Source organism: Neodiprion lecontei, chromosome 4 (assembly GCF_021901455.1).
Source record: "Neodiprion lecontei isolate iyNeoLeco1 chromosome 4, iyNeoLeco1.1, whole genome shotgun sequence".
NCBI classification, from domain to species: domain Eukaryota; kingdom Metazoa; phylum Arthropoda; class Insecta; order Hymenoptera; family Diprionidae; genus Neodiprion; species Neodiprion lecontei.
The window spans coordinates 19,371,709-19,397,016 of record NC_060263.1 but is presented as its reverse complement, the minus strand read 5'-3'; the positions used below and the strand labels follow the sequence as shown (position 1 = coordinate 19,397,016).

Below are 25,308 nucleotides of genomic sequence, written 5' to 3'. Positions count from 1 at the left end.
AAACTTGTTCCGCTACTGAAACCTATTTGTGCAGACGTAAAAAGATTTAGTGTTTAGAAATCGACAAGTATTCGGAGCTGATTTCGTACGCTCTGTATGTGCGCGTGTGAATTTATTAAATTGCTGTTGTGTAAAACAGTGAAATCGTGGGAAATCTGTAGATCTTGACTCCATTACAGTGAAAAATGTCGATCTTCTGTCATTCCACTGATATATTAGTACACAACATAATTTGCGATTGGTATGACGACCAACCGCTAGATGTCACTGAGCGTCGTACATTCTCGCGGTAAGAGAAGGTAGAAGGTGCGTTGCTCTATTCTTTGAATCAGTTCCTAAAATTTAATCAGAACTTCACTCACAATCAGTATGCTTTGTTTTACCGTTGAGCAATGTATTATTTTCAAATAAAATTTTCATTTCCTTGAACTGAAGTTATCTTTAAATTACTGACAGTTCAATTGACTTAATAATTTCGTTTATTCGATCGAAAAACATGATTCAGAGTCTGTTATTCATCAGATTTTAATTTAATAAAGTTTCGAACCCAATGCGCATGCGTTAAATGGACGCGAAATTTTGTTTGAATTTTGTTTGTTACGTTCTTGTATACTGAAGTTGAAAAAGAATACGTGACCATAATTTTTGCGCAACAGACTGCACTACGAGGTGCGTTTTGCAGCGTAGAATCCGCATCTTATACACTATAAATAAATGAGATAATTTCAAAAATTTGTCAAAGTTCTTAGGTACGCCGAGGTTCCGTGGGGGTGTGGGGTGTGTGTGTGTGTGGGAGGGGAGTCGTATGGGCGGATTTGCCCAGAGACGATCAGGGGCAACCGTAGGAAAACCGTAGGAGGCAGCGGAACCATCGGCAGCAGCGTCAGGGGCGGCAGGCCAGGAGCGACGTCGGCGCTTATGCAGCAGACGGTGGGGTGAAAGCTCTGAGGAGGGCGGGTGGCGGGTATAAGGCGGGAGAGCGCAAGCCCAGAATCGACCGATGATCGCCATGGCAACGGCTGGAATATAGGAAGACCACCCCATCTGCCTGACGGTAAGTCAAAAGACGTAGATATCTTTTTCCCCGCATTAAAAAAATCCCATTCCAAATAATACTCGGCTCGGTTTGCGGGGTAATTAGAGGGTACCGCATCGGTACCCTGAGGAGGCGGGCCTCTTCGCACCGCGTTATAACGCTACTCCGGAACGGCACCCGTCGCGACTGGGCTGCCTGCATAAGCGCAGCGGGGCGCAGCACCCTTATCGACATTTTCGGCGAGCGGCGCACTCCGCAGGCGAGGCCCTCTCTGATCCTTCACCGATCTGCAGCATCCGTGCAGGCCGCGTCTTTCTCCGCGAGCACCAAAAGGATTTTCATTTAGGATAAATAAACACGAGATTAAAAACGAAAAAAAATAAAATAAAATGAATAAATAAAGAATAGAAAACAAGCCAAATTCAACAAGCCAGCTAGCGATAAACCGAGTCTGTAAATTAAACGGGTAGACGTATAATTAAAGTAAAATGCAGTGTAAAACAGCGCGGGGTGAACCGTGATGAAGTATTTATTTTACTTGTGCCAACTACTGGGGTGGAGAATTCATCGAGTTTGTTCCTACACCTGCAGTTATTCTTCCTTCGAGATGTACGCCAATTAGTGATCGCTGTCATTTTTCATATTTTTTTCTTAGTCTATATCTCTCTCTTTCTCTCTCTCTCTCTCTCTCTCTCTCTATACGTATACATTTTCCTCTCGAGGGGTGCCGGGTAATGTTGTGATTGTCGCGAAGGGTGGAACCCCCAAGGGTGTTGTTCTGTTATTGTGCATCGCTCGGTCAGTGATATGGACCACGGCTGATTGTACTTCCACAAATGTCCACTTACGGATATCCAAAGTAAGTCTTCGTCCCCGAGATCAATTTTCAGCCACCCCTTCCCCCACTAATCAAAATCCGTCGTTATAAATCTCCTTGAAACAGTACATAGTTCCAACAATTCAGGTCCGCATTTTCCTCTACAGTATTTCAGTTACCAGTTGCATGGAATGGGTGTAACGATTCAGTTTCGGAAACATCATCGCTGTTGTCACTTCGGTGTTTTCTGTCATTTATGAAACAAGACGAAATGTCGTTTGCACAATTGACGGCAATTAGCCCCGTATACGAAAGTCAGTAATCAAAAACGAATTGGAGTAGATAAAAATTAAAAAAAAAAAAAGATTCGAACAAACCATCGAGTAGCGTTATTTTTTATTTGCCCGTGTAGTTTGTCCGTTGAAATACGCGTCGGCCACCCGATAGAGGCGCAATTTTCGGCTTCAGCTGCGGTGTATAAGGTGATAGGTAACCGGCGTGCCCCCGAAATCGATATGGTGTTTAGGGAAGCTGTGACACATTTTTAACCCCGCAGACGCCCATGCCGTTGGAAAATCGCAAGATCACCTTTTGCGTACTTGGCCCCGCACCCGTCATCTATACCTGCCTGTAATCAGAGCCACCCTCCTGCTGTTCGCCTTCATTCATCCCCGCCCGCCGCCGCCCTTTCCCGTGCCCCGGGACTAAATTGGGGATAGATCCGGAGGATGAAGCACGGAATTGCTCGTCAGTGAATTTGCGATATCTGTGGTCGAGGAGCCGTGAAGAGAATATCGGAGAGTCGCCGGAGGCAGAAGAGCTGCAACGATCGGTGCAACGGGTGAACTGACGTCGTTAATTCCGGGGCGTAAGGGGGTTGGAGTTTGTTTTCAACCCTGAGCTGATATTGCCGTCCGCGAGAAACGCGCAACGTCGAATTTAAGGAGAAAATTGAGTTATTGGGACTCTGGGATTGAAATCTGGCACGGGTCATCGACCTGGCCGATTGGGTGCGACGATACGAGGTGCAGCGCTGACGGTTCGGGGGCATGGCACATCCCCAGTTTTCGGGATACTACAACGGGACATTTTTCGTAAGGCGACAAACCCAAGAGGCCTCGATTTAATCCTGGGAATACGGTGTGCGCGGCCAAGAAACTGCCAGTGACAACCTCCGGGGTCGAGCAATGTCGTTAATGCAATTAGCCACAAACCGACGTGGAAAGGTGTATCGAATACCAATCGCACACCAGGCCTACCTACATATACCTACCCTATAACAAGAGGACAGTCAGCAGTGAAGACCGTGATGTGTCAAATTAAGCGTCATTATAACGGCAACGTAACGCAGCGAGTAACGTGTTCATGTTCAACGCAATCATTCACGTTCGCATCATGTAGCTGTCGACCATATTTAACATTTTCTTATAACTCAGCGTTTTCAAAAAAAAAAAAGAAAAAAAAACACGTTAGGCAGTACTGTTCAATTCGGAAAAAAAATTCCTGCGTCGCAGGGATGGAAGAAATTTTAATAATGCTTTACTTACGTATCTTATCTTATTACCAAAATCTAAATGTCCTCGCCAGAAATTTGCTCATCAACATTTTGTTATATTCCTTATAATCAATTCAGTTCGGATGGATTTCACTTTCCAGTTCAAACAATATCCATGCGATTAGACACAGCTTGCAGTAAATTCAGGTGAACTGATATCGTTTATTCGTTTGTTCAAGGTTAGGCTGGGACTAATTCATTTATTCGGATTGATCAATTCCTATTTAATTCAATTACATCTTGGGTTCAGTCAACGAAATAATTAGCGCATCCAGAATACTTAATAAGTAACTCATCTTCCAGTTTTGATCCAATTTAACTTTCCGTCCTCCCAGATTGCCATTAATTTTTAAATCGATTTGACCGATAATTTGTTCGACGAAGAAGAAAGTTTAGCGGGTTGAAAAAGTTGTTGAATTATTCTCTGTCGACAACATGTTTAGATGCAGATAAATACGGTTTTATTATACTGTAACGAAGATCATACAGATTGTGCTAACTTTTTTGACGATAGACTGAAAAAAATGTTTCAGAATAGTGTTCAAGTACTAAAACGTGTTCAATTTTCATTGTTTCAGTGATCATGCCAGGTAGAAGCTGATAAACCGGAAACCAGCAATGATGTGACAATAAAAAATATATCTTCTTCTACATTTCGATCCGGGGATATTCTTGGATCCCTGGTATTGTGCTTCCTGTATAACTTAAATACGCAAAGAGAAACACGAAGCTAGAGAAAAGGAAATAACAGAAGAGAAAAAAAAAAACAAGAAAATAACATAGAAAGAGAGAAACCGAGAGTGGTGATAAAACTGGTGCCAAATTAATAAGAAGAAACAGAGAACAAAACTGATAACCGAAGGAACAACAGTATGTAAAAATAAAATTGCAATATACAGAGAATTATAATCGTTGATAAGAGGAAGTAATAAACACAACCTGAGCAAAACGACCCGATTCGGTGCAAGAAAGACGAATAGAAAAGGGGGGTAAACGTAAAGGGTAAAGGAAAGTATAAGGTGATAAAATGGGCAACAAGCTATCGTGCAGTTGCGCGCCCTTAATAAGGAAGGCTTACCGGTACGAGGACTCCCCGTGGCAGGCTGGAGCCAGGGGTGGAGTTGGCACCGGGGGAGGACGAAGGGCGGACACTGGTCACTTGCTCAGGTGCGGAAGCTTAAGAGAGAGGAAGAGGTGCGCATACCATAAAACCATTTCATAACAACCATACTCTCTCTCTCATTTATGGTCTTTAACGATATCTTGTATCCCTCTTTAGTTGTGCCTTTTTGACGATATACTGTACTATACTTTTCGTTCGCACTTTTTTTTTTACGGGGCATATTATACATCTCTAGTTGGGACGGTGTGTCTTTCGATGATTGGCGTGTCGGAAATTTTTTCATTACTCTCGTTCTCTAATTTGGCTAATTAGGTTTAATAATATGCTTGTATTACCCACAGTCTTTATGGCCAACGTTACATTGTGCCAGACTTCCTCCGAACTCACCAGGACCGTATCCGAGGTGTAACGTCACCGATATTCTTCATTCTGTGACATGTTGTAGCACAAGAAAAAAATGTTTGACGTATATTAGTTTACGCCTTAATTCTGCCGTTTAAGTGGTGAAAACTAACCCCGGAGCTTACTTCTGAAAAATAAAGGATAAAACTCCTGAAGGTAAACACACTGTGCTTATTACTGGCCGATGATAGGGAATAATGGGCTGAAAAATTTAATTTTGGGGATGAAGTTTAGTAGTGGTTTTAACATTATAAACGGCCGAATTCCCATGTTAAAAAAAGACGGGTATGATATTTTTTGATGTACTAAAACACATCACAGAACAAGTTGAATTGGTGAAGTACACCTCGGGTACTTTCTTCGTAGGTTCGGGATTTTAATTCGACTCTGCATATATTTGTCTTCATGAGTGAGTCATTTTTGCGCGTCGTCAAGTCATGGATATGGTATGGTCGAAAAAACCTCAAAGGAAAATAGCAAAGTTGAGATCAACTTCTAAAAGGTAAACCTCAAGTCAGTCTAGTTGAATTTGATCTTAACTCACTAAGAATGAAGCTACCGAGAGACATCGATTTCTTCTTCGGGAACTAAGTAGATATTTTGAATAATAAATTTCTAAGACTAGCAGGCGAAAATTAAAAATTGTATTAAAAGAATATCAGCGAGTGTGAAAAACCTTTGATTTGACGAAGAATTCAAGGCATCGTACGATGTCTTTTGCAAGAGACTCTTTTACTTTGACTAATAAACTAGGCATGAAAGCTGGTGTGACTGTAACCTGATTAAACCTCAAAAGAGCGGAAAACTGGTAAGGTAATGAAAAAGAAAGGGGAAAAAAAAGATAGAGGAAAAAGTGTAAAATTTTCTTTAGACACAGGCCAGTACTTGAAAAATGCTCCCTTTCAACGTGTGCGTATCAACCTACTCTGTTAATTACTGTACCTTCCTTAACTCTCACGTTTGAAATGTGGTAATGCGTTATTATTTCATTTGTTTACATTGTACACGTCTGTTACTACTTGACGTTTATTCATACCATGGTCGTGTTTTATTTGTAAACGATTCGGGCATATGAATATGAAAAGACTTGACTAACAACGGAGAAAATATGCAACCAACCTCTCAGTGCTAAAGAAATTCACACTCCTCGACGCGACGTTACGGTCAATATTAAAATAAATATTCAGAAATCAGAGAGTAATTTTTTACACATCCAAATGGGATTTCGGAACGTTACGATGCACACTCGTTGAATTACCTCTCCCCGATTCATTCTCACAAATTTTACAGATTACTCGTTTTCTTTCTATCTCTCTCTATAGCTCTCCCTCTCTCTTCTCTCTCATTCCATCATGGCATCTATGCTTCGCATGCATCTTAGACTATATTAATACAACGGTAAAAACACGCTCCGCCGCTTTCAAAGTGTCAATATACATATACCTAGCGAACCGAGGCTGAAAATCAACAAGCTTGGTACACCATCGAGGAAGTATGATGAATTCCTCGAAAGTATCACGAGGAATTCACTCTACTTGTACCTCGAGACATCAGTTCAACTGAACGCGATTATAGCTTTTGTTCCGCTGCAGCTCTCCAGCTTCTGACGAATACACGCTGGCTATATTTGGGTCCAGGAGAACCAACTGGGTGCACTAAAAGTAATTACGAGTGGTTTCAGGCTCTGGGCAGAGGTCTTCCACGTCAGCGCAAGCGGTGCCGGCACTGTCAAGTGGCAGCAGGTCTCCGAGGATCTCGTTCCCGTTAACATCACCTGTGTCCAGGACTCTCCCGAGTGCATTTTTCATATCACTGCTTACAACAGCCAGGTCGACAAGATCCTCGATGTGCGGCTCGTTCAGCCAGGTATGGAGATGAATGATTGAACTTACCTAGCACGGTGATTTTTGACGTCTTGGACAATCTCCTCTTAACGACTGACACACCTGATCAATTTTAAAGGTACGAGGATCGGCCAGGCGTCCGAATGCTTCGTTTACTGGAAGGATACCATGACCAACGATACTTGGGGTCTGAACTTCACCTCACCAATAGATGCCAAACAATTCCGAGAGTGCTGCGTGAGTATATTTTTCTGGTTTATCGACTTTCCTAGACTTCGGTGAACCGTGTGCAATAATGCTTGTTTGTTCTTGCAGTCACCTTCTTTTAAATTCTCGAGAAAAGCTTCATCCTCGTATTCGCTGAAACTAGAACCACCGAATAAACAGAAGATAAAAACCCGGAGAAAGCCACTCTCCACACCTGCGTCGCCAAGCCGGTCACGAGAACCACAATGCACATGCATGACGCCCGAACAGTTCGCCAGACTCAGAACCCAAGATCCGAGATACAGAAACATTTGCGGTGAGGAATACAAGTCAAGCCCATGCTTCGTCTTGAAACTTCTTTGCAGTTGGGTGTGGTGCTTTTACATGTTTTTAACCTCGTTCATCCGATTGCCTCACTTGTGGCGCTTATCAAAATTTCTGTCTTCCAATTTCAGGGGCGTCCACGTTGCCGAGAACCTTAGGGAGGTCAACAGAGATGGAAATGATCCAAGGGCGAGGAGACAAAATAGCGGCGGCGACGTCAAGTGCGTCGCTCTACGACAACGTGAACAACACGAATAGCACACCAGGGAAAACGCCGAAGTCCGGGGACTCGATCAAGCTGAAGGAAAAGCAGCAGCATAACGAGACTTGTCAAACGACACCGAAGACAGCGAACGTTGCCACGGGAACGGCTAACGTTGGATCTCAGGTGAGATGCTAGGCCAGTTTTCAGGGTCGCTAACAGCCTGGACTGTGCTGATCGGGTTTGTTATGCTTTCACAGATCGGAAGCCCCGAGGAGAAGTGTTCCTTGGTATCGCCGAAAAAGGCGTCCAAACAGAGCCAGGAGACGTCGACGCAGCCGAATGAGACTGAGCGAGAAACTCTCAAGTCCGAGGGAACTCAGGCGGGTGGTACTCTTCAGAATAAATCAATGCGCAAGGAGCAGCTCCACCATACGAAGTCAGCCGACTATACGGAGCTCGAGATGCACAATGGTAACATGTTCAACAATGTCAACAATAACAACCATGGCTCCCGACACTCTAAGAGCAAAAGCACCGACGACATGCGGATTGAAAATGCTCACAACGGTGGCATTAGTCTTGATTCGAACACCCTGAAGAGAATGCTCAAACCCATGTCCAGCATCGACAGCCCTGTAACCTCACCCGAGATGACCAGGAAGAGGCACAACCATCACAGTTATCATTATCATCCTAATAACAACAACCAAAAGTACTCAATGTCCGAAGCGGAGAATGAAAACTACTCGAATCCATACAGGAGCTCTCACAATAACAAGTTTCAAGGATCTAGGAGTTCTCACGATATGTGCAGACAGTATACCGGTAAGTTTGAAAGGAAGGGTACATAGATCATGGTTACGAAAAGATTCCAACTGTTTTATGGGATTTCACATATTACACGATTACTCGTGAAATATTCATGAATTCCATCTCCTGTGCCACATTTCAAAAATTGAAAAACATTTTGCATCATTACTAAATATTTCAATTAGCGAACATGTTATTCATCAGCACGAACGGTATTTCGAAGAGAGTAAATTACTCCGTCAAAAACGTACCACATGCTCATTACTTACCGTTAGATAGACTGCGTGAAAATTTCTTCAAGCATCATTTTGACGATTTTTATCAGTGGCCACATACCGTAGTGCTTTCAATAGTTGCAGATAGTTCGGAGTCCATAAGAAGTGTTATGCATACCCTCTATAGGATTTAGAATTCTTTGTTTTCTTTCTTTACTTGAACTTTCGCTAGTCGATTCTTAGTTCCCATGCAATGGCGACTAGCGCAATTATTCAGGATTGCACTTCAGCGCACGACATCGTTTCAGGCTCTCACTACAAAAAAAAAAAATGCTTTGTTTAATTGAACACCACTTAAGTAGTGGCATTTTATTTATTCACAGAGATGGTAAAAAGTGATTCTTCTGTAGTTCACCCTGTTTGAAGTCGGATACAGGGTTGCTCGGTGTCAGTTGTTGACACGATGCGAATACCTGAAAAGTGTGATTCTCTGTGACGTTAAACGACCAGGAGTGCCACACTTGTGACTAAACATAGTGAACTACTGGACGGTATTACAGCAGCGTTGCAGATCAAACATCATGGAATTTGTTTGCCGTGCATTGCGTACAACTAGTATCTGTTAGTACCTGAAAAGCACGCATCCTGTCTGTCCCATATAGGCGGCAGAGAGAGGATGTACTTAGATTTGGAACATAATCGGTGCGCAGGTGACATATCGCCGCCCTCGGACAATGTCATATTTGACAACCAGTGCTACGCGACCACACCAAGTTCGTCAAATGGCAATTCTGACATGGAACAGCAGCCGAACCACTGCAACTCGAGGCGGTGTAACGGGGGTCAAACATATCAGCAGCAGAACATGACTTCCGTATCAACGCCGGGGAGTCCGACCAGCCGATTGCTTTTGGAGTACGAAATGCACCTGAGGAACACTCTCGCCAAGGGCATGGACGCCGAGAGCTACAGCCTCCACACCTTCGAGGCCCTTCTCACCCAGAGCATGGAAAATTTAGGTAATCATCATTGCCGGTAGTAGGCGCTTTTCTATTCACGCAGCGGCTAGGCTGAGGGTCATGAATAACTCAGGATGCTCTGTTCTTCTGGTCATAGACGTCGCAATTAACCTTAGTGTTATTTCTACCGAAATTTCAGAATTCGCTGAAAATATACCGCTGAACGTTCAACGCACACCGCACATTTCCAGGAGACGTAAGTAAATGAATTTTCACCTCTTTTATTTATTAAGGCTGGTGGCTGGTCACTCCCCCAAGTGAAAAAGCCACTTTTCTGTAACAGAAACGTTATTTGTTGACAGTATATTGAGCTTCTTTCGAAATTCCAGGATCGAACTCGAACAAGTCTTCTACCCTCCCTCTGTCATACCGATACTGCAACGAGCGTCAGAACAGCAAAGACCGCGACGGATATTACAGTGACAGGAACGAAATTATAAGAGAAAAAAGAGAACGGGATGCTGACAGGGACCGAGGCAATCTCAGCGATTATAATTCAAGGTGATTTTTTGCTTCAGGCCAGTAGCTAATGAATCTCCACGTACTGTCTGTTCCTGTTTTTGTTCTAGTTGAAATCGTGGAACCTGAATGTTCACTTGAATGGTGACCAACTATTCGAATGTTGGTTTTTTGAAAATACTTCTCTCACATGCCTCGAAGTACCGAGTACAATTATTTTCTCGTGACAAGTACTATTTGGCTTGATGTTTCACAGCTCGCATCCATACTTAATTAATAAGCTTTGATGTGACGTTCAATATTCAATTAAATGCACTGCAATTCTGAATCTGTTGGAAATAGATCTAGAATATTATTGTACAACTCTGCAAAAAGTATCAAAGTATCATCCGTAATTGGTCATTGATTTCTATCAAGCACGAAGTATTTATTTTTTCGACAACGGAACTAGGCAAAATAAGATTCTCAGGCTACAGTCTAAATTTAAAATTATAAGCTGAGTCATACGATCATTGTGCAAAAACGATTCACGTATCCAGTTAAAAGAAATTTCAAATTATTGTTTTGCAAAGAATATCTTAACATCAATCAGCACCAAAATTCTCAACTGGTGAAATTACTGCTATGTTTCAGATGCTCTACCTGCATCGATGAGTCAGCACGGGCTCACTGGTTCCGTCATTCGGATGGTTGGCAATCGGGAAGTTCAACTTTGGGTTCCGCAGCTTCGAATTCGGGAAATCCTTCGTACACAGGGCACAAAAGGTCGCCGTGGGATTCATTGCCATCGCTGAGACATGAGGGAAGCCTAAATGATAGCGGGTACAAATCCAACAGGACTGATTCCATGGAACAGAGGTAAGTTCGATGGAAAATGTCTCATCCAGGCCTCGCCCTGGCAGTAAAAACACTTTCACGACAATGAAAAAATGCTTGATTGTGGAATTGGAAACTTGAAGGTACTTTAGGCAACCTATAGATTTTTTTAGACTCTGGCACAGACCATGCTTTCGCAGTTTTTTTTTTCGACAGCATTTGAATTCTTGTAAGACGTTTTTATAGGTACCTTGTTTTGAATTTTGACAACTTTTAAGGATCCTTCTAAGCTCTTATTCACTTTCGTCGCATACTGAAACATTCCTCTGATAATCTTCTGAAGAATTCAATAAACTTCCAAGATTTTTTCCACATCTTCTGAATCCCTGTACCTCTCCTGTGGGCTTCGTCGCAGGATCTAGCACTGTCTTTTGCGTCCACAATAGACACTTGAGTTCAAGCCTTGCTGTTATTTCTTCCAGCGTTTTTAACTTCGAGAAAACTCCACCTTCGTCATTCATCCTCGGCCATTGTTTTCATTGTCTTTCAACTCCCATTGTGCGCCGAACCTCCCTCTCTCAGCATCGTCTCTTCTCCATCTTTCTGTACTCCTTTTTTCCTCCAGCAGTCGAACAATCTTGAGAAACTTCATCGTTATTATTTTCTCGGTACTGAAAACAGCTTGAATGAAATAACAGCAGAAACTCAAATTTCATAATATTTTGTTTAATTTACCGTTTGACATGCATTGAAGAGAGATGCAGTTACTTTCGCAAAAATAGTCTTACACAGTGTTGTAAGATAAACTTATAAAAGTTACTGTCTACCCCATTGCTCTCTGTGGTCTTGTGGAAAGTAATCCCTGCAAAATGTACATCGAGTCATGAAATAAGTATATCAGTCAATACGGATCAGACACAAGGGTCGCCCTTTGGGTCGGGAGTCAAGCGTCTACTTCACCCTCTCTGACCTATACCTGTTATGTGTAGAATACCAGACACTCGATATCAGCTCTGTATTCTTGACATGAGGCCTCCCCGCGCCCGCGGATAAGGGAGGCCAAGTTACCTGATCAATGTTTCACCCGCCTACTATGACTTCGTTGCTATTTTAGGGGGACCTTCGACAGACAGGACAGCGTGAGGTCGGACTACATGTCGGACAGGGACGGAAGATACGGAGGCATCGTTCAACAGGCATCCGTTGAGAGCACCGATTCGAGACTGTGCTACCTCACGTCCTCCGAGGTGAGTGAAACCTTGCTTAGCGCCTTCGTTTGGCTGGATTTCGACACCTGTGTAGCTAGTACTTCTGACGCGTCAGCTCGCATCTTGGTACCTCCGGGTTTTCAACAACTGCAGAGTTCACGATGAAAAGGAGTGTACAAGCAAGTGCAACCTCTATTCACTGGTGCAGGTGGTTCAATGGGCTCGTCTAGGGTGGAGAACAATGCGGAACCTCGAGGGGTGCGAATACTGTAAATGGTTTTACTTCCTAGCAGCGCCGTAGCTCGCGAGAATGCCTACAAAGCTCGTGTTCCGTGTTCGGCACCTATTCTCATGTAATTTGAAAACGAATGGTTTGATTGTTTGGAAATTTACATATCATGTGGGATTGTTTCTGAGCATGGAAAATGCTGTGCGCGATCAATTCCTAAAGTCATTAGGGTGAGCTTGAGGTGAGCTGAGTGGTGGAATGTATAATCGTAAAGTTTCTTGAGATTCTGAAAAATACAGAAAGTCTCGATTGAACTTTAGCACTTCTACACTCTGACTCTAAAAACGTTTACCTGAAAACGTTTCCACGTTCATTTCAAGCGTGGAATTTTATGGACACTCTGTAGAGTATGAGGCGGATTACCACGAACACTTGTCATAATTGTTGAGAACAAGAAAACAATAGTAGGTTTGTAATGCCTAGAAGTTGCCTTAAAATGTCGGAGCGTATGAAAGCACCTCAACAATGTTGCTGTTGTTGATTTTCATAGAGGGGGTTAGGTCAGTACAGAGATGTTGAAAACATTCGGAAGTGTTACATTGCCCGGGGGTGCATTTAGCCGGGGATCATTTGACGAAAGCGGAATGGGAGAGATAGTTGTTGTTTTGTTTTGTTTTGTTTTGCTGGGAAGTAGTTGGCGGGCACCAACAGGTGCATGCGCAAACGCATATCCTTGTCCCCAGAGGTCTTCCCCACCCTTGTTGGTAACTCTTCCACCCCCTAGCACCCCCGCAAAAGCCCGATCCCTACAGGGACCAGGTATTGATTCAACGCGGAAGACTCTTCCCCGCTCGCCAACAGTCTTGAGCAAAGCTCGCGCGCGGCTCGAGCTGCAAGGTGCAGAAGCGATTAAAAGCCCCTGCATTCCCCCGTCGTGCGTGGTTGACAGTGCGGGATAAGATGTGGCTATTACGACCGTAATCGTCTCGGATAATGCGTTTCCCTTACCGCGAATCTCTCGGCCGATGTGGTGGGGGTTGAAAAATACGCCAATACGTTCATGACCACTTACGCACTGACCTCTGTCGCGTTTGCTACGCTGAATCGACGGTTAATGAGGAGTGATGGAAGGCGATGGATGGAGAGCCTTGACCACGTCACCTGGTCCTCAAAATTGCGTGGTATTTGGTTAAACTCGAAAGTGTCGAGAGTCACAGTCAGAAAAGATGTAACATCACTCGATCAAGCTCGATGGTTTCACGACCTTGGAAACTTCAAACTTCAAGCTTCCTCCAGTTCATGCTGACCCACTTTCTGTGGAATTATAACTTTTTAAACAAGATGTGCAAAGACGATCTGAACTAAATGCCAGTTCCTACGAAAGATGAGTAGAGCTGGTAAGATGTTCTTATTTTACTTTACCTGCACGATAATAATATCCACCTTGAAAGTGATATTTAAACTCGCTGTTCCCGTTTACACTGGCTTTCTCAAACCCTCAATTGGATTCAGATAAACGGAACACTAACAACTGCTGTTGATCATTGTAGCATTTGGCAGTATCCTCAAACGTGGAATCAATGACTATCATTGAATGTTATAAGTGAGAGCAAAAGTGTAGAGGATGATGATTACACCCATTTAAACATAAGTGCTGGAAGCACTGAGTGGTGAACTGAAGTGTGATTAACTGAAAACGGTCATCAACATGGGGACATTTGTCGTTCGCGCATTCTGCAGCTGCATTAATCAAATGTCTTAAACGAAGTACCATACTGATAAAAATAATGGTAGAACCAACATGGCCACCGCTGCAACGCAATAGTTCCCTCGAATTACTGAATCCTAGTAGCAGTTACACGGACCTGCGCACCCTGCACAAAAAGCATTGCAAGAAGTATTTTTGCCTGTGTAAACGTCACACGGTGAGCGTGATCTGCATAAATGAGACGAAAAAGTTGTATTGGTTCAACTGCAAGAGCGTCGAAGAGAAGATTAACCCCGGTCTCGGCGAGGGGTATTATTACAAGCTTCTTAAGATCATAAACGGGGCGTTAAACACGTGGGCACACAGGTACATCGACGGGCTGAAATTCGCCAAGGAGGAAATCATGTTCAAGATAAACGGTACGGCCAAAAGGAACATGAAGCTGCTGAAGGAGGGCTGCTACTGCCACTACCATCCCCACACGACGGCGGACTCCTGCAATGCGGCATTTTTGAAACGAGTTGTAAGTTGCCAGAGTGTTGAGTACTCACCAGATCAAAGGGACGAAGAGCAACGTCCCTCTGATTAGCGCAAGCTTCGCTGAAGTTAGCTGTCTGAGTGGGTTGCCTTTCTCCCTATCTCGCGTGATCGAGTTCAGAAGCTTGTCACGGAATGTCGTGTCGATCGTGAGGCGGGGTGATTAATGGAAGGAAGTTGAGCGTCCAGTGTTGAAAGCGACTTCTTCCACAAAGTAGGAAAAATCCGACGAGGGTAGCTATCGATTTTAGTTTCCACGCCAATTAACATCTTGACAAAATTCGGGCACTTGTGACAAAGAGAACTTCGTCCTGGCTTTGTAACGAGTTCCTCACATGTCGCTCAGCTTCTTAGTCGATATATAATTTCTATAAATCTTCCTATAAGTTTGACTCACCACACTCTTCTCTCAAAAACTCCCCTATTTTCCGTAGTGATGATATGTTTTTCATTTCAGATGTCCGACGACGACCGGATGTCACTGACGACAGCAGTGAGCGACGATGACGATGGTGAGAGTGTGATAAATTCACCATACCGAGGCAAGCAGACGGGCACAGCTGCAGCGTCGTTTAATTGCACCGGTGCTGTCCGAAAAGCGGGGTAAATATTTCCGGCCGATGAGCCTACCCTAAAACAGTTTTTGGGTTAGAATTCCGACCAGTTTCATCACGTCATGCTTTTACCTGTCACGATCTACAACTAGGTTTCTAAGCGTAAAAAAATGGCTGCTGCGCAAAAAGCACCAGATCGAGCTGGCCAGGAAACGCGGCTGGAAGGGATACTGGGTTTGCCTCAAGGGTACGACTCTTCTTTTCTACCCCTGTGACTCCCATGAAAGCAGGTCCGTCGAGGCGGCACCGAAGCATCTGATTATCGTCGACGGTGCGATAATGCAACCGATACCAGAACATCCGAAGAGGGATTACATCTTCTGCCTGAGCACGGCTTTCGGCGACGCTTATCTATTCCAGGTTATTTTTCGTTTCGTTTCTTTCGAACCTCTTGAACACCGTATTCTATCGGGTGAGGTCCGAATCAGCGGGCCGTGTGAATAGGTAGCTATAAATATGCCATCCCTATTTCAGGCTCCGTGTCAAGTGGAGTTGGAAAACTGGGTGAACAGTATTCACTCGGCATGCGCAGCGGCATTCGCGCGCCATCGCGGAAAGACTGGAACACTTCATCTTCTTCAGGAGGAAATATTCCGGCTGGAGAAGGCGATCGAGTCGGTGAGTTTCAGCTTGTAATCCGAAAGCTCATTTTGTTCTTACATCGTTGCGCTAAAATGTGAGGAAAGTGACTTCTGAACGGGGCATTTTCACCGCAGGATCACAAGTTAAAACACATGGCGGATTTACAGCAATCCGTGGTTTCCGACGCCGAGACGAAGCAGCAAATAAACAACCAGATCGTACAGTGGGAGGAGAACCTCGAGCGTCTTCATTGCGAACAGTTTCGGTTGAGGTGCTACATGGCGAGCTTGCAGAGCGGGGAGTTGCCAAATCCAAAGGTAAACCAATGGCTTGGAATCTGGACAGTTACAGCACAATTACTTCAGGAATGTGTACTAATCGCTTCTTTTGCAGAGTCTCCTGACGCATGTATCTCGAGCAACCAAGCAGACCCTCAACAAACTGGGAGTGTTCACCGTCTCTTCGTTTCACGCGTTCATTTGCGCCCGGAGTCCATCGCTCCTGAACAATTTACTCGCCGGTCGCGGGGCGACAAAGAGAAGGCCACCATTACTGTCCAGGTCTAATAGTGGCTCGAGCAAACGATCCCTGCAGATATCCTCCAGGGACGAGGAAAAGACCGTCAAGGTTTCGGTGCCGGAGAACCAGGTGATTAAAATAGTCTTCCAACGGTGAACCATTGACACTCGTAATTTACTCCCAATGTTACACAGCTGGTCTCGGTTTTCTTGCGCGACGCCATGTCGGTTGAAGAATTTCTGGCCAGCGCTTGCAGCCGCAAGAGTTTGAACCCCATGGAGCACTTTGTTAGAGTGAAGAAACGGCGCGACATGGAAGATCACAACTACTTCGTACCGCACAGAACTGACCTGATAGAGACTTACGTGAGTAAACTGTAAACCATTTTGGTATTGGGGTGATACTCACATGGTTCAGTGAATTGGTGAAAATTATCCTTTCTCTGCAGCTCCACACGCACGAGATCGTTGAAGTGTGCGCCAAGATTTTATACCAAGTCGAGCTGCAGCGGAACACCTTAGACCAAATGTGGGGCTTCTCCGTTGAGGCTGAGCTGATCGAAAATTCGGACAGGCAGGATGAGCTCTGCTGTTACGTCAGCCGGGTCGAAGATAAGAGTGTCGCTATGCAGAACGGTAATTAGCCTGCTGTCCTGTGAGGATCGTAATGCAGTAGCTCCAACAAAACCTCGACAAATATGGTTTCAGGTATAATTAAAAGCGACGAGATAATGGTGATAAATGGGGCGATCGTCAGTGACTTGGATATGATGTACCTGGAGAGTGTTTTGCAAGAGGAATTAGCCTTGTGCATGATGATGAGGTCATCGAGGACGGAACCTCCGGATTTATCGGGGATCATGCGAGTGACCGATGACATAATCGAGAGTTTGGTCTGCCCGCCACCACCTTCGGATCCACCAGTCATCAGCGAGGAGATGATAACTGGTCTGATTGTCCCCGCGCCGGGATGGAGTGAGTAGAATCATGAGCAAGAGTTTCCCACTTCCGTGTGTCTAGAAAATAATTTGATTATTCGCAATTTTCGTCTATCACAGGTAAAGAAGGTATGCTACAGGAATGCTCCTCTATGTCTCACATGGAGAACGGAAAACAGACGTCAAGAACGAATTCATTCGAGATAGAAAATCTGTTGAAAACAGCCGAGCAAGTCACCGGGTTTTGCCGATCGCCTGGAGAGACCAGGAAGTCCAGTCCCACCGGAAGCGTAATAAGCTCACATTCTCAGGCACACACGCCTAGCAGGCAACTCAGCGATGCTGAGAAACTAAAAAAAGTCATATTGGAATTGATAGAAACTGAACGGACTTATGTAAAGGTGTGGGAATTAATTTCAATGATATTACAGCAACGCAGCAGATGATGAATATTATATCTGTTCGTTTTGCTTTACAGAATTTAAATAATTTGCTGGAAAACTATCTAGAACCCCTAAAGCGTGAAACATTTTTATCGAATGCAGAAATAAACGCGCTGTTTGGAAACATACAAGAAATCGTCACGTTTCAACGGCAATTTTTGCAAAATTTGGATCACGCCATCGAAATGGAATCGGATTTCAACAATTTCGATCACCCGAGTCAATTCAAGGTTCGAATCACCATCAACCCCTTAATTTTGTACTCAAAAATCGTCATTCCATAGGAATACAAATGCTAATTTCAACTTCTTTGTTTAGGGGGTCCTGTTTTCCATCGGAAGTGCCTTTTTGTATTATGTAAACCACTTCAAATTGTACAGTTCATTTTGCGCTAGTCATTCAAAGGCTCAGAAGGTTTTACACCCCAGTAAGTAAAGTGTGTTGAAATGAACGTGGCTGAATTCCAATTCTGACCACGTTCCTTTTATCGAAATTGCAGACGAAGGCAATCAAGCGCTGCAAGAATTTCTATCCGCGAGAAATCCACGCCAACAACACTCGTCGACCCTTGAGTCTTACCTGATCAAACCAATCCAGAGAATTCTCAAATATCCTCTCCTGCTTCAGCAGTTGAGAAACTTGACCGACGAGCACAGTGAGGAACACGAGCACTTGATCGGTTCGTAACAGTTTAAATCCGACTCCTCGAACCATTTCTGTATCAGTCACATTTCACTATCAAAACACTTTTAATTCCAGAGGCTCTCAAGGGAATGGAAAAGGTAGCTGAACACATTAACGAAATGCAACGAATTCACGAGGAGTACGGAGCAATATTCGATCACCTATTCAGACAGCATCAAAAGTCTTGCAAACAAGTGAGTGTACTCTTTTTAGCACCCTTGAAACTGTCCAAAAGACCTCGAGCTGCAATTATCCTCTTTTCAGCCAATCGACCTGAGTCCAGGAGACCTCCTGTACTATGGTGGCGTGGAGTGGCTCAATATCTCGGACTTTTTGGGAAAAATAAAAAAAGGCTTAGAGCTGCACGCGATGTGCTTTGTGTTTAAATCAGCGGTGGTCTTCCTGTGCAAGGAGAGACTGAGACAGAAGAAAAAGCTAATGGTAAGTCGTTATGTTGTAAAACACTTTTAAAAATACCTTCAAACACACTTCAAACACCATTGTCTAGGGCGTATCGACGAAGGCGAACTCCAGCGAGGTGGAAATCATTCGTTACCAAGTGCTCATCCCTGTCACCGAGGTCCAGGTTCGAGCAAGCTCAGCAAAAGACATGGAATCACACTTCCTGTGGGAATTGATCCACCTAAGAAGCCAACTTCAGCGACGCTCTGAGAAAGTTTACGTACTGTCGAACAGGTGTGTCATTTCTATCTGTTTTCCATCTCTTCAGGTATCAGTTATTCAAGAATGGAGTGAATTTGACCCTGAAAAACTTTAAATGATTTCACGTAAGGCGACTTTTGGTTGCGATCTAAAATGATTGCAAATTATTGACGCACTTTTCAAACTATTCTTTTCCCTGCGCAGCACGACCGACTTCCGCAATGCGTTCCTGAAGACGATACGTCAGATAATCCGTGAGTCGGTGAGAAACATGAGCATTCCGTCGACGAAGCAGAACATGTCCCAACCGTCGATATCGATATCGCCTCGTATGTCAACGGGCCACGTTGAGAAGTTCGAGAAGCCAGTGAGCCAAGGTCAGGTTCAAAATGGGAATGGCACCGTATCGAAGAAGAGCGCCAAGCAACAGATGCTGGCCAACCAGCACAACGTCAAGCGGAAGTACAGCCAGTCTAAGCACACCGTTGACCACGAAAGCTCGGAGGACAAGGAGTTTGAGGAACCGTCAGCGAACCCAACGACATTCCGATCGAGGAGCAAAACCATCAGCGACAGCTCGGGTGAGTCTATCATTACACAAAGCTCACTGGCACAGAATTTCTCTGTCGTTCACTCCATTACTCATTCATCGTCGCTACTTTCACTCGTCTGTAATGCGCCTGTCGATTCGTCGATGCAGGAGTAGCGGGGATTGTCTTGATTGCAGGTGAAGTTAAGGTGGACATGGATTCGGGAACAAAGTCAGAGGGGGAAGAGGACTCCCAGGCTTTCATAGGGGAGAAGAAAACAACGCTAGGTCGAACCCCGAACCACTTGACTTTGAGCACAACGTCGACAATTTCAGCGGGTAGCACCGGCAGTCAAGCAAGACTGATTCAGTCCTCTCATCAGCCCGAGAACTACCAGCCGATTACCGTCAAGGAACTCGGTAAGAATCGTATTCGATCGAAGTCTCGTCACACTGACAACAGATTCTAGTATTCTAATGCTTATGTCCTATAAACATACCTTCTGGACGAGGTTTTTTCACTAGGATCCTGGGTCAGGGTGTTTCAAGGAGAAGCATATTAATTCTTACCGATATCTTCGACACTTTCTTCTTGTGGTCTCGCTCTGCGCCTGTTTGATTCGTGTTTTCTGTTCCAAGACCGGCCCTCCGATTCTGATTTACAAGGAAAAGAACGAACGGTTTAAATTTCAGTTTTGTAAAAACATTTTCTTATCTATTAGGAAAAACATTGGATAAAGAATAGTTACGTACATGACTTTCTTTCCTCGGAACATCCTGACACGTTTTCAATTATGTTTTGCGTTTTTGATTCTTCAATATGTCTTCCTCACACTTGGTAAAATGAAAAATATGCCCGGTACTAGGAACAAAAAGATGAAGGTTTTTCTGAGATCTTGTGGCTCCAAGTTTTGAATTTGTTGACTCATCGCGTTGTCCTGGAAAATTAAATATTTGTTGTTACTGGAACATTGATCTATTTCGAATATTCGGGAAATATTCGGGAACATCATACTCGAGCATATTGTATACGACCGTATTTGGACAAAATAGACCATTTTCAAAATCTAGATATCGTTGAAAAAAATAGAATAAAACTAAATAAAACCGTTTAGCTGGAAGATGAAGAAAGTCTTCAGAAACCTAGAATCTCAGTTCACAGAAATATCTTCATTACCACTGCAATGTAATTATATAGAATTAAACTAAAAAAGATTTGCACATTGAATCGTTACACGGTATAAATAACGATATCATATACGTACGGTGTTAATATTGGATTTGTGCAAGAAAAGCGATCAGTTTGTAATGCGTGTGACAAATCACAGTCTCCATGATCCGTTTCTTACTGCTCTCTTCTCCGATGTATTGAATGGAGACTAGAATACCGAATAGAATTTTAAGTCAAGTAGATGAAAAAATAAAATTTGCAGGCTGGCAATGAAAAAAATAAAAAAACAACCAACTTTTGTGTATCGATACGATTATACACATATAAAAATATCAGCTGGTGCACAATGTTTTTGAGAAATGGTGTTTTGTGCAACTTTTTTTTTTTCTCATCTCTCGGAATTGAAAATAATTGTTCACATGTTCGCTCTCGAAGAAGCGGAATGTAGGTATAAGAGATTCGCGGGTGTAAAGATGGTGGGTAAATTGTATATGTTCGGCCCGATAGGACCTAATATCCGCGGTATTAATACCTAATTGGGAATCGAGTGAAATTAGTCGGGATTAACCTAAAATGAGTTTGAAATAGGTTCGCCGATATGGAAGCCGAGAGAGCTGCCGTCGATGGGCGAAGCCACCACTTTGCCACGGAAGGGTAAGTCGGCTGGAGAGTTCGCGGAAATCTCCTCCGCTCACAGCGCGTCCCGCAAATCTTTAGTAGAAATCAATAATTGTGCTCAACAATCTAACTTTAATAATCACGTTTAAGTTATATACACAATTAAAATTACGTATATATTATATTATACATTATAAATTATATATTATACATACATACATGATGCATACGTATAATAATAATAATAATAATAATAATGATAATTTTAATAATAACGATGATGATGATAACAACAACAACAACAACAAAAACAACATCAATAATAACAATAATATACATGCCTGCGCATACACCACGTACATATACATTATATATACATATGTATATATATATACATGAATGCATATAAATATATATATGTACATATATATCGTTTAGTAAACTGTAGTAAAGATAAGATATATTAGGTATTAGTATCGAGATCATTAAAATTAATAATATTACCGTATTCAAATACTCATAATACACTGATTAATTTTTAGCCAATGTTATTATTATACCGTTGCTGACCGAGAGAAAAAGAACAAGAATAGTAAATAAATTTAGAAAATGAAAGAGAGAGGAAAAGAGAGAAATAATACATGAATCTTAATAAAGAAGAGAAAAGAAAAAAAAAAAACAAACAAATAAAGAACAGAGAAAAAGAATAGGAAAGCTGCAGATTGGTAATTTGAGTGATGAAAATACTAATATAATTTATTTATCGAGTTTTTTTATACTGGTTCTTAATTTTAATCCACGTGACTTTATTCGGAATATTAATTTCTTGCCGACATAGAAAAACGATGTAACGCAATTTATAATCAGGATACAATAACTGCTATTCTATAGTATGCACATTTTTTTGCAGTTAGATTCCATCGATTTCGAAAATTTTGTTTGTTGTTTGTGATAGTTGATTTGACACATCATCTCCCGGAAAAAGTACACGGCGTCTTATGATAGATAATTAGGTATGCAAACTTCGCTTTCGGAGGGTGCAACGAGTTACGGGTTTTTACAATACAGGGTCCTAATATTTGGTAGGTATGATTATATACAATTATGTATAGGCGAATTTTTCCTCGCGAAGAAATATAGTTCTGTATACTCGACGACGATTGGCCGCGATTAAAGAAAATGGCGTTTTTTCGCTCAGAGACGTTCGTATATTAGAAACAAATTATCCATTCTTCATAAAATGACGTAATTTTTTTTTTATTCCGTTTTACTCAATGTTTCTTCTTTTCTCATTTTACAATTATATGTTCAATGTGTATATACGTCATGTAAAATACACAATATTTATCATTCTTTTGTTCGGTTAATTTCTTTCAAACGTTTGATTATTCGTCATGTTTTATAATTAGATAATTTTCCTCGGTCAGCAATTTATTTGGTATATACATATGTGCCGATAGCAAAAAGTAATCTCAATTCTGTGCATACACATGATGTAATACACGACCGTATTTATTACTACGATAAAGGAAGAAGAGGGGCAAAATGAAAAAAAAAATTTACGAAAACCAAAAACCTAATGATGCAAAAAAAAAAATGCGTAAAAAAATGACAATGACAAGAAAAGAGGTAATTGAAATTGACGTGAAAGCTTAATCGTAACGATTATGATATAAACGTAGCGATTAATATTAGTTAAGAATCGTAAGTGAAATTCAAATGAAAAAAAAGAAGAAATTAAGTAATCACTAGACTATATGAATATTATTGAATAACCGCCTTGTTTTTTTTTTTTTTTCTTAGCCCCAGTCTAAATTACTTTATTTTTCCGCCCGTTATTTCTTTCGATTTTTAAATCAATCCGTTTTCTCTTCCTTCGGTCTTTTCTACCGCGTAACCTGTAACAGTTGACGAAAAATAATTTCGAAAATCTTGCGCTGAGATGAACATTTTCAACATAGCTATTTTATTTTCGACATTACTTAATGTACGACCTCGAAAATGTTTAAACTGATCTGACGTATGGGAATTGGTGAAAGCGCGAGAAGAGAATTTGACGGAAAAGGAGATAAGCGAAAGAGAGAACGTGCTCTTCGTATCAAAAGTAACTAAACGATAAAAAAAAAAAACTAGTCGTAGATGCAAGTTCAAACTTTAAGAACTGAAAAAGTTAGAAAAGAAAAACAACAAAGTACATAGAATCAATGGGAATCACACGAAGGATATATTATGTATGTATAAGCTAAGTAGTTTAAATATTGAATCGACACAGGAACAAACGTGGTGTGTTCGATTGAATACGTTACACAATTGATATGAGATTATTATATACGATAACTTAAATATAGTAATATGTAATATGATCGATATTGAAGGATATTAATTAATTCGTGTAAATTAGAAAACAGAAAGTATCCAAATATATAAATATACACAGCCATACATATATATACTTATATTTATGGCATAAATATTCAAAGGATGATTTACAATTAGTAAAATCACACCATCAGATTGAATATATAAATAAGTATGTATATATATATGTATGTAGAAAAATACCAAAATATATACTCTCAAAAATTAAAACGAAAATAAGAAAAATGGATTGAAAATATTAATTGGTCTTCTTTGGACACGTACGACAATGAGACTGGCATTGGTAGTTGTTACGACAATTGTATGAAAGAGATTTCCATGCTCCCTTTTTGAAAACAATGCGCTTTTTGTAAATATTAAATCTTCAATCGTTTTTCTCTGGCAATGGTCAATTTCATTAAATCCGAGCATTCGTGCACTTCGACGTTTGGGATTCAAAGTAACAAAAGATGGCGTTTGGTGGCTACTGGGTCGTATTTAAATTAAAAAAAAAAAAAAAAAACTAATTCTTCCGACGTATGTTCTGCTCTGTGCAAACAGAATCCAACGAAATGAAAGTCTGACAGCTTGCGTGAAGAGTTCGGTGATTTTATAACCATAATATTTAGCCAAAATGATCAGCTGATCACCGTCTACGACGCTGTATTGCCATAACAACGTGCATACTTTGAATCTTGCCGGAGATAAACGAACGTGTCACTGAATGATAATTAAGAATCATTAATACACTTTGCAACTCAACTCGAAACTTCATGCGTCAATCGACCAGTTTTATTAGTAAGTTTTCCATTTTACAATTTATATTTACAAGGGATGCAAATTATTGAACCGGGAACGATAATTAATCGATTGAGAGCATGGTAAGAAGTGAAAGTACAAAAAATGTGAGGGTTAAAATAAATTTCAAGGTTTGCATATTGCATGTATGCAGCGAGGGAGTCGTGCGTGGCAAAAAGTAGCGGGAAATTTATTACTGCAGTTTTCGCAATGACGAATTAAATCGTTATATTAGGTATCCCGATAAATCGGAAGAGGTGATTTTTCCGTATAAATCAATTGCTGTTTCCTATATATATTATACATGCATAAATAAGTTAAACGATGATAGTTATATAGCGAAATATCCAAGTCCGACGATGAAATACGTATTTTCTTCACTCGTTGGCAAAGAACATGCGTGCATCCGTGTGTGTGTGTGTGTGTCTGTATATACATTACACCCGATATACATATACATATATATTTCGCAGGTAATCGACTCGATATTAAATTACAAGGGTATTGAGCACCTCGGAACGAGAATACCTAAATATGTACATAATTATATGTAATAAGTAAATACATACATATGTATACATATACATGTATATCTGTATATATGTATACAATATGTCTGTATGTATACATACACACGCACCTACATAATTCTCACGATGCAAAGCTTGATGAGTAGGAGATTAAAGATAAAAAATAATTCAATAAATTATTAAAATAAAATAACGAGATTAAAATATTGAAGAAAATATACAACATACGTATGAATATATATATATATATATATATATATATATATATATATATATCGATTACTGAGATCTGACAGCGAAGAATAATATTATACCCTAATATGTATCTTCAACCCGATCCCCCTACGC

At 41.6% G+C, this 25,308-nt stretch overlaps 1 protein-coding gene and 2 long non-coding RNA genes across 10 annotated transcripts; 1 reads left to right on the top strand and 2 right to left on the bottom strand.

The window, feature by feature from the left end:
* Positions 1 to 975: 975 nt before the first annotated feature.
* Positions 976 to 24,205, top strand: LOC107223685 (protein still life, isoforms C/SIF type 2). 7 transcript variants are annotated; one of them, XM_046738045.1, is made up of 30 exons: positions 976 to 1,054; positions 3,987 to 4,602; positions 6,615 to 6,799; positions 6,896 to 7,014; positions 7,093 to 7,300; positions 7,440 to 7,696; positions 7,771 to 8,338; positions 9,201 to 9,557; positions 9,697 to 9,753; positions 9,887 to 10,058; positions 10,650 to 10,874; positions 11,947 to 12,079; positions 14,972 to 15,117; positions 15,221 to 15,488; positions 15,603 to 15,746; positions 15,845 to 16,027; positions 16,104 to 16,358; positions 16,424 to 16,594; positions 16,678 to 16,864; positions 16,937 to 17,203; positions 17,287 to 17,567; positions 17,645 to 17,839; positions 17,928 to 18,036; positions 18,109 to 18,288; positions 18,369 to 18,487; positions 18,558 to 18,734; positions 18,802 to 18,989; positions 19,161 to 19,537; positions 19,657 to 19,905; positions 21,245 to 24,205. In XM_046738045.1, the coding sequence occupies exons 2-30, from the start codon at positions 4,436 to 4,438 to the stop codon at positions 21,421 to 21,423; spliced, it is 6,123 nt and encodes a 2,040-aa protein (XP_046594001.1). In that variant the 5' UTR covers positions 976 to 1,054; positions 3,987 to 4,435; the 3' UTR covers positions 21,424 to 24,205. The 7 variants fall into 7 exon arrangements, with proteins under 7 accessions (XP_046594001.1, XP_046594005.1, XP_015518936.1 ...); XM_046738049.1 differs by lacking the exon at positions 976 to 1,054 and adding an exon at positions 1,084 to 1,895 and having other exon boundaries at positions 3,987 to 4,575; positions 19,684 to 19,905; XM_015663450.2 differs by lacking the exon at positions 976 to 1,054 and adding an exon at positions 1,084 to 1,895 and having other exon boundaries at positions 19,684 to 19,905.
* On the bottom strand, positions 10,693 to 11,983 carry LOC124294119. Of its 2 annotated transcripts, XR_006903982.1 has the most exons (4): positions 11,901 to 11,983; positions 11,568 to 11,694; positions 11,083 to 11,503; positions 10,693 to 10,824 (listed from the first exon to the last, which is right to left on the bottom strand). It is a non-coding gene; the product is annotated as an uncharacterized LOC124294119 (long non-coding RNA). The 2 variants fall into 2 exon arrangements; XR_006903981.1 differs by having other exon boundaries at positions 11,568 to 11,954.
* LOC124294121 lies at positions 14,186 to 16,764 on the bottom strand. The gene is made up of 4 exons (XR_006903984.1): positions 16,638 to 16,764; positions 14,912 to 15,145; positions 14,529 to 14,752; positions 14,186 to 14,472 (listed from the first exon to the last, which is right to left on the bottom strand). It is a non-coding gene; the product is annotated as an uncharacterized LOC124294121 (long non-coding RNA).
* Positions 24,206 to 25,308: the final 1,103 nt, after the last annotated feature.

Bases quoted from the DNA above. Each gene is read 5' to 3' on its own strand.
- LOC107223685 (XM_046738045.1), top strand. From the start codon at position 4,436: ATGGGCAACAAGCTATCGTGCAGTTGCGCGCCCTTAATAAGGAAGGCT. The intron at 18,289-18,368 runs GTTCGTAACAGT...TTTTAATTCCAG, and splicing joins GGAACACGAGCACTTGATCG to AGGCTCTCAAGGGAATGGAA. The intron at 19,906-21,244 runs GTAAGAATCGTA...AGTTTGAAATAG, and splicing joins GATTACCGTCAAGGAACTCG to GTTCGCCGATATGGAAGCCG.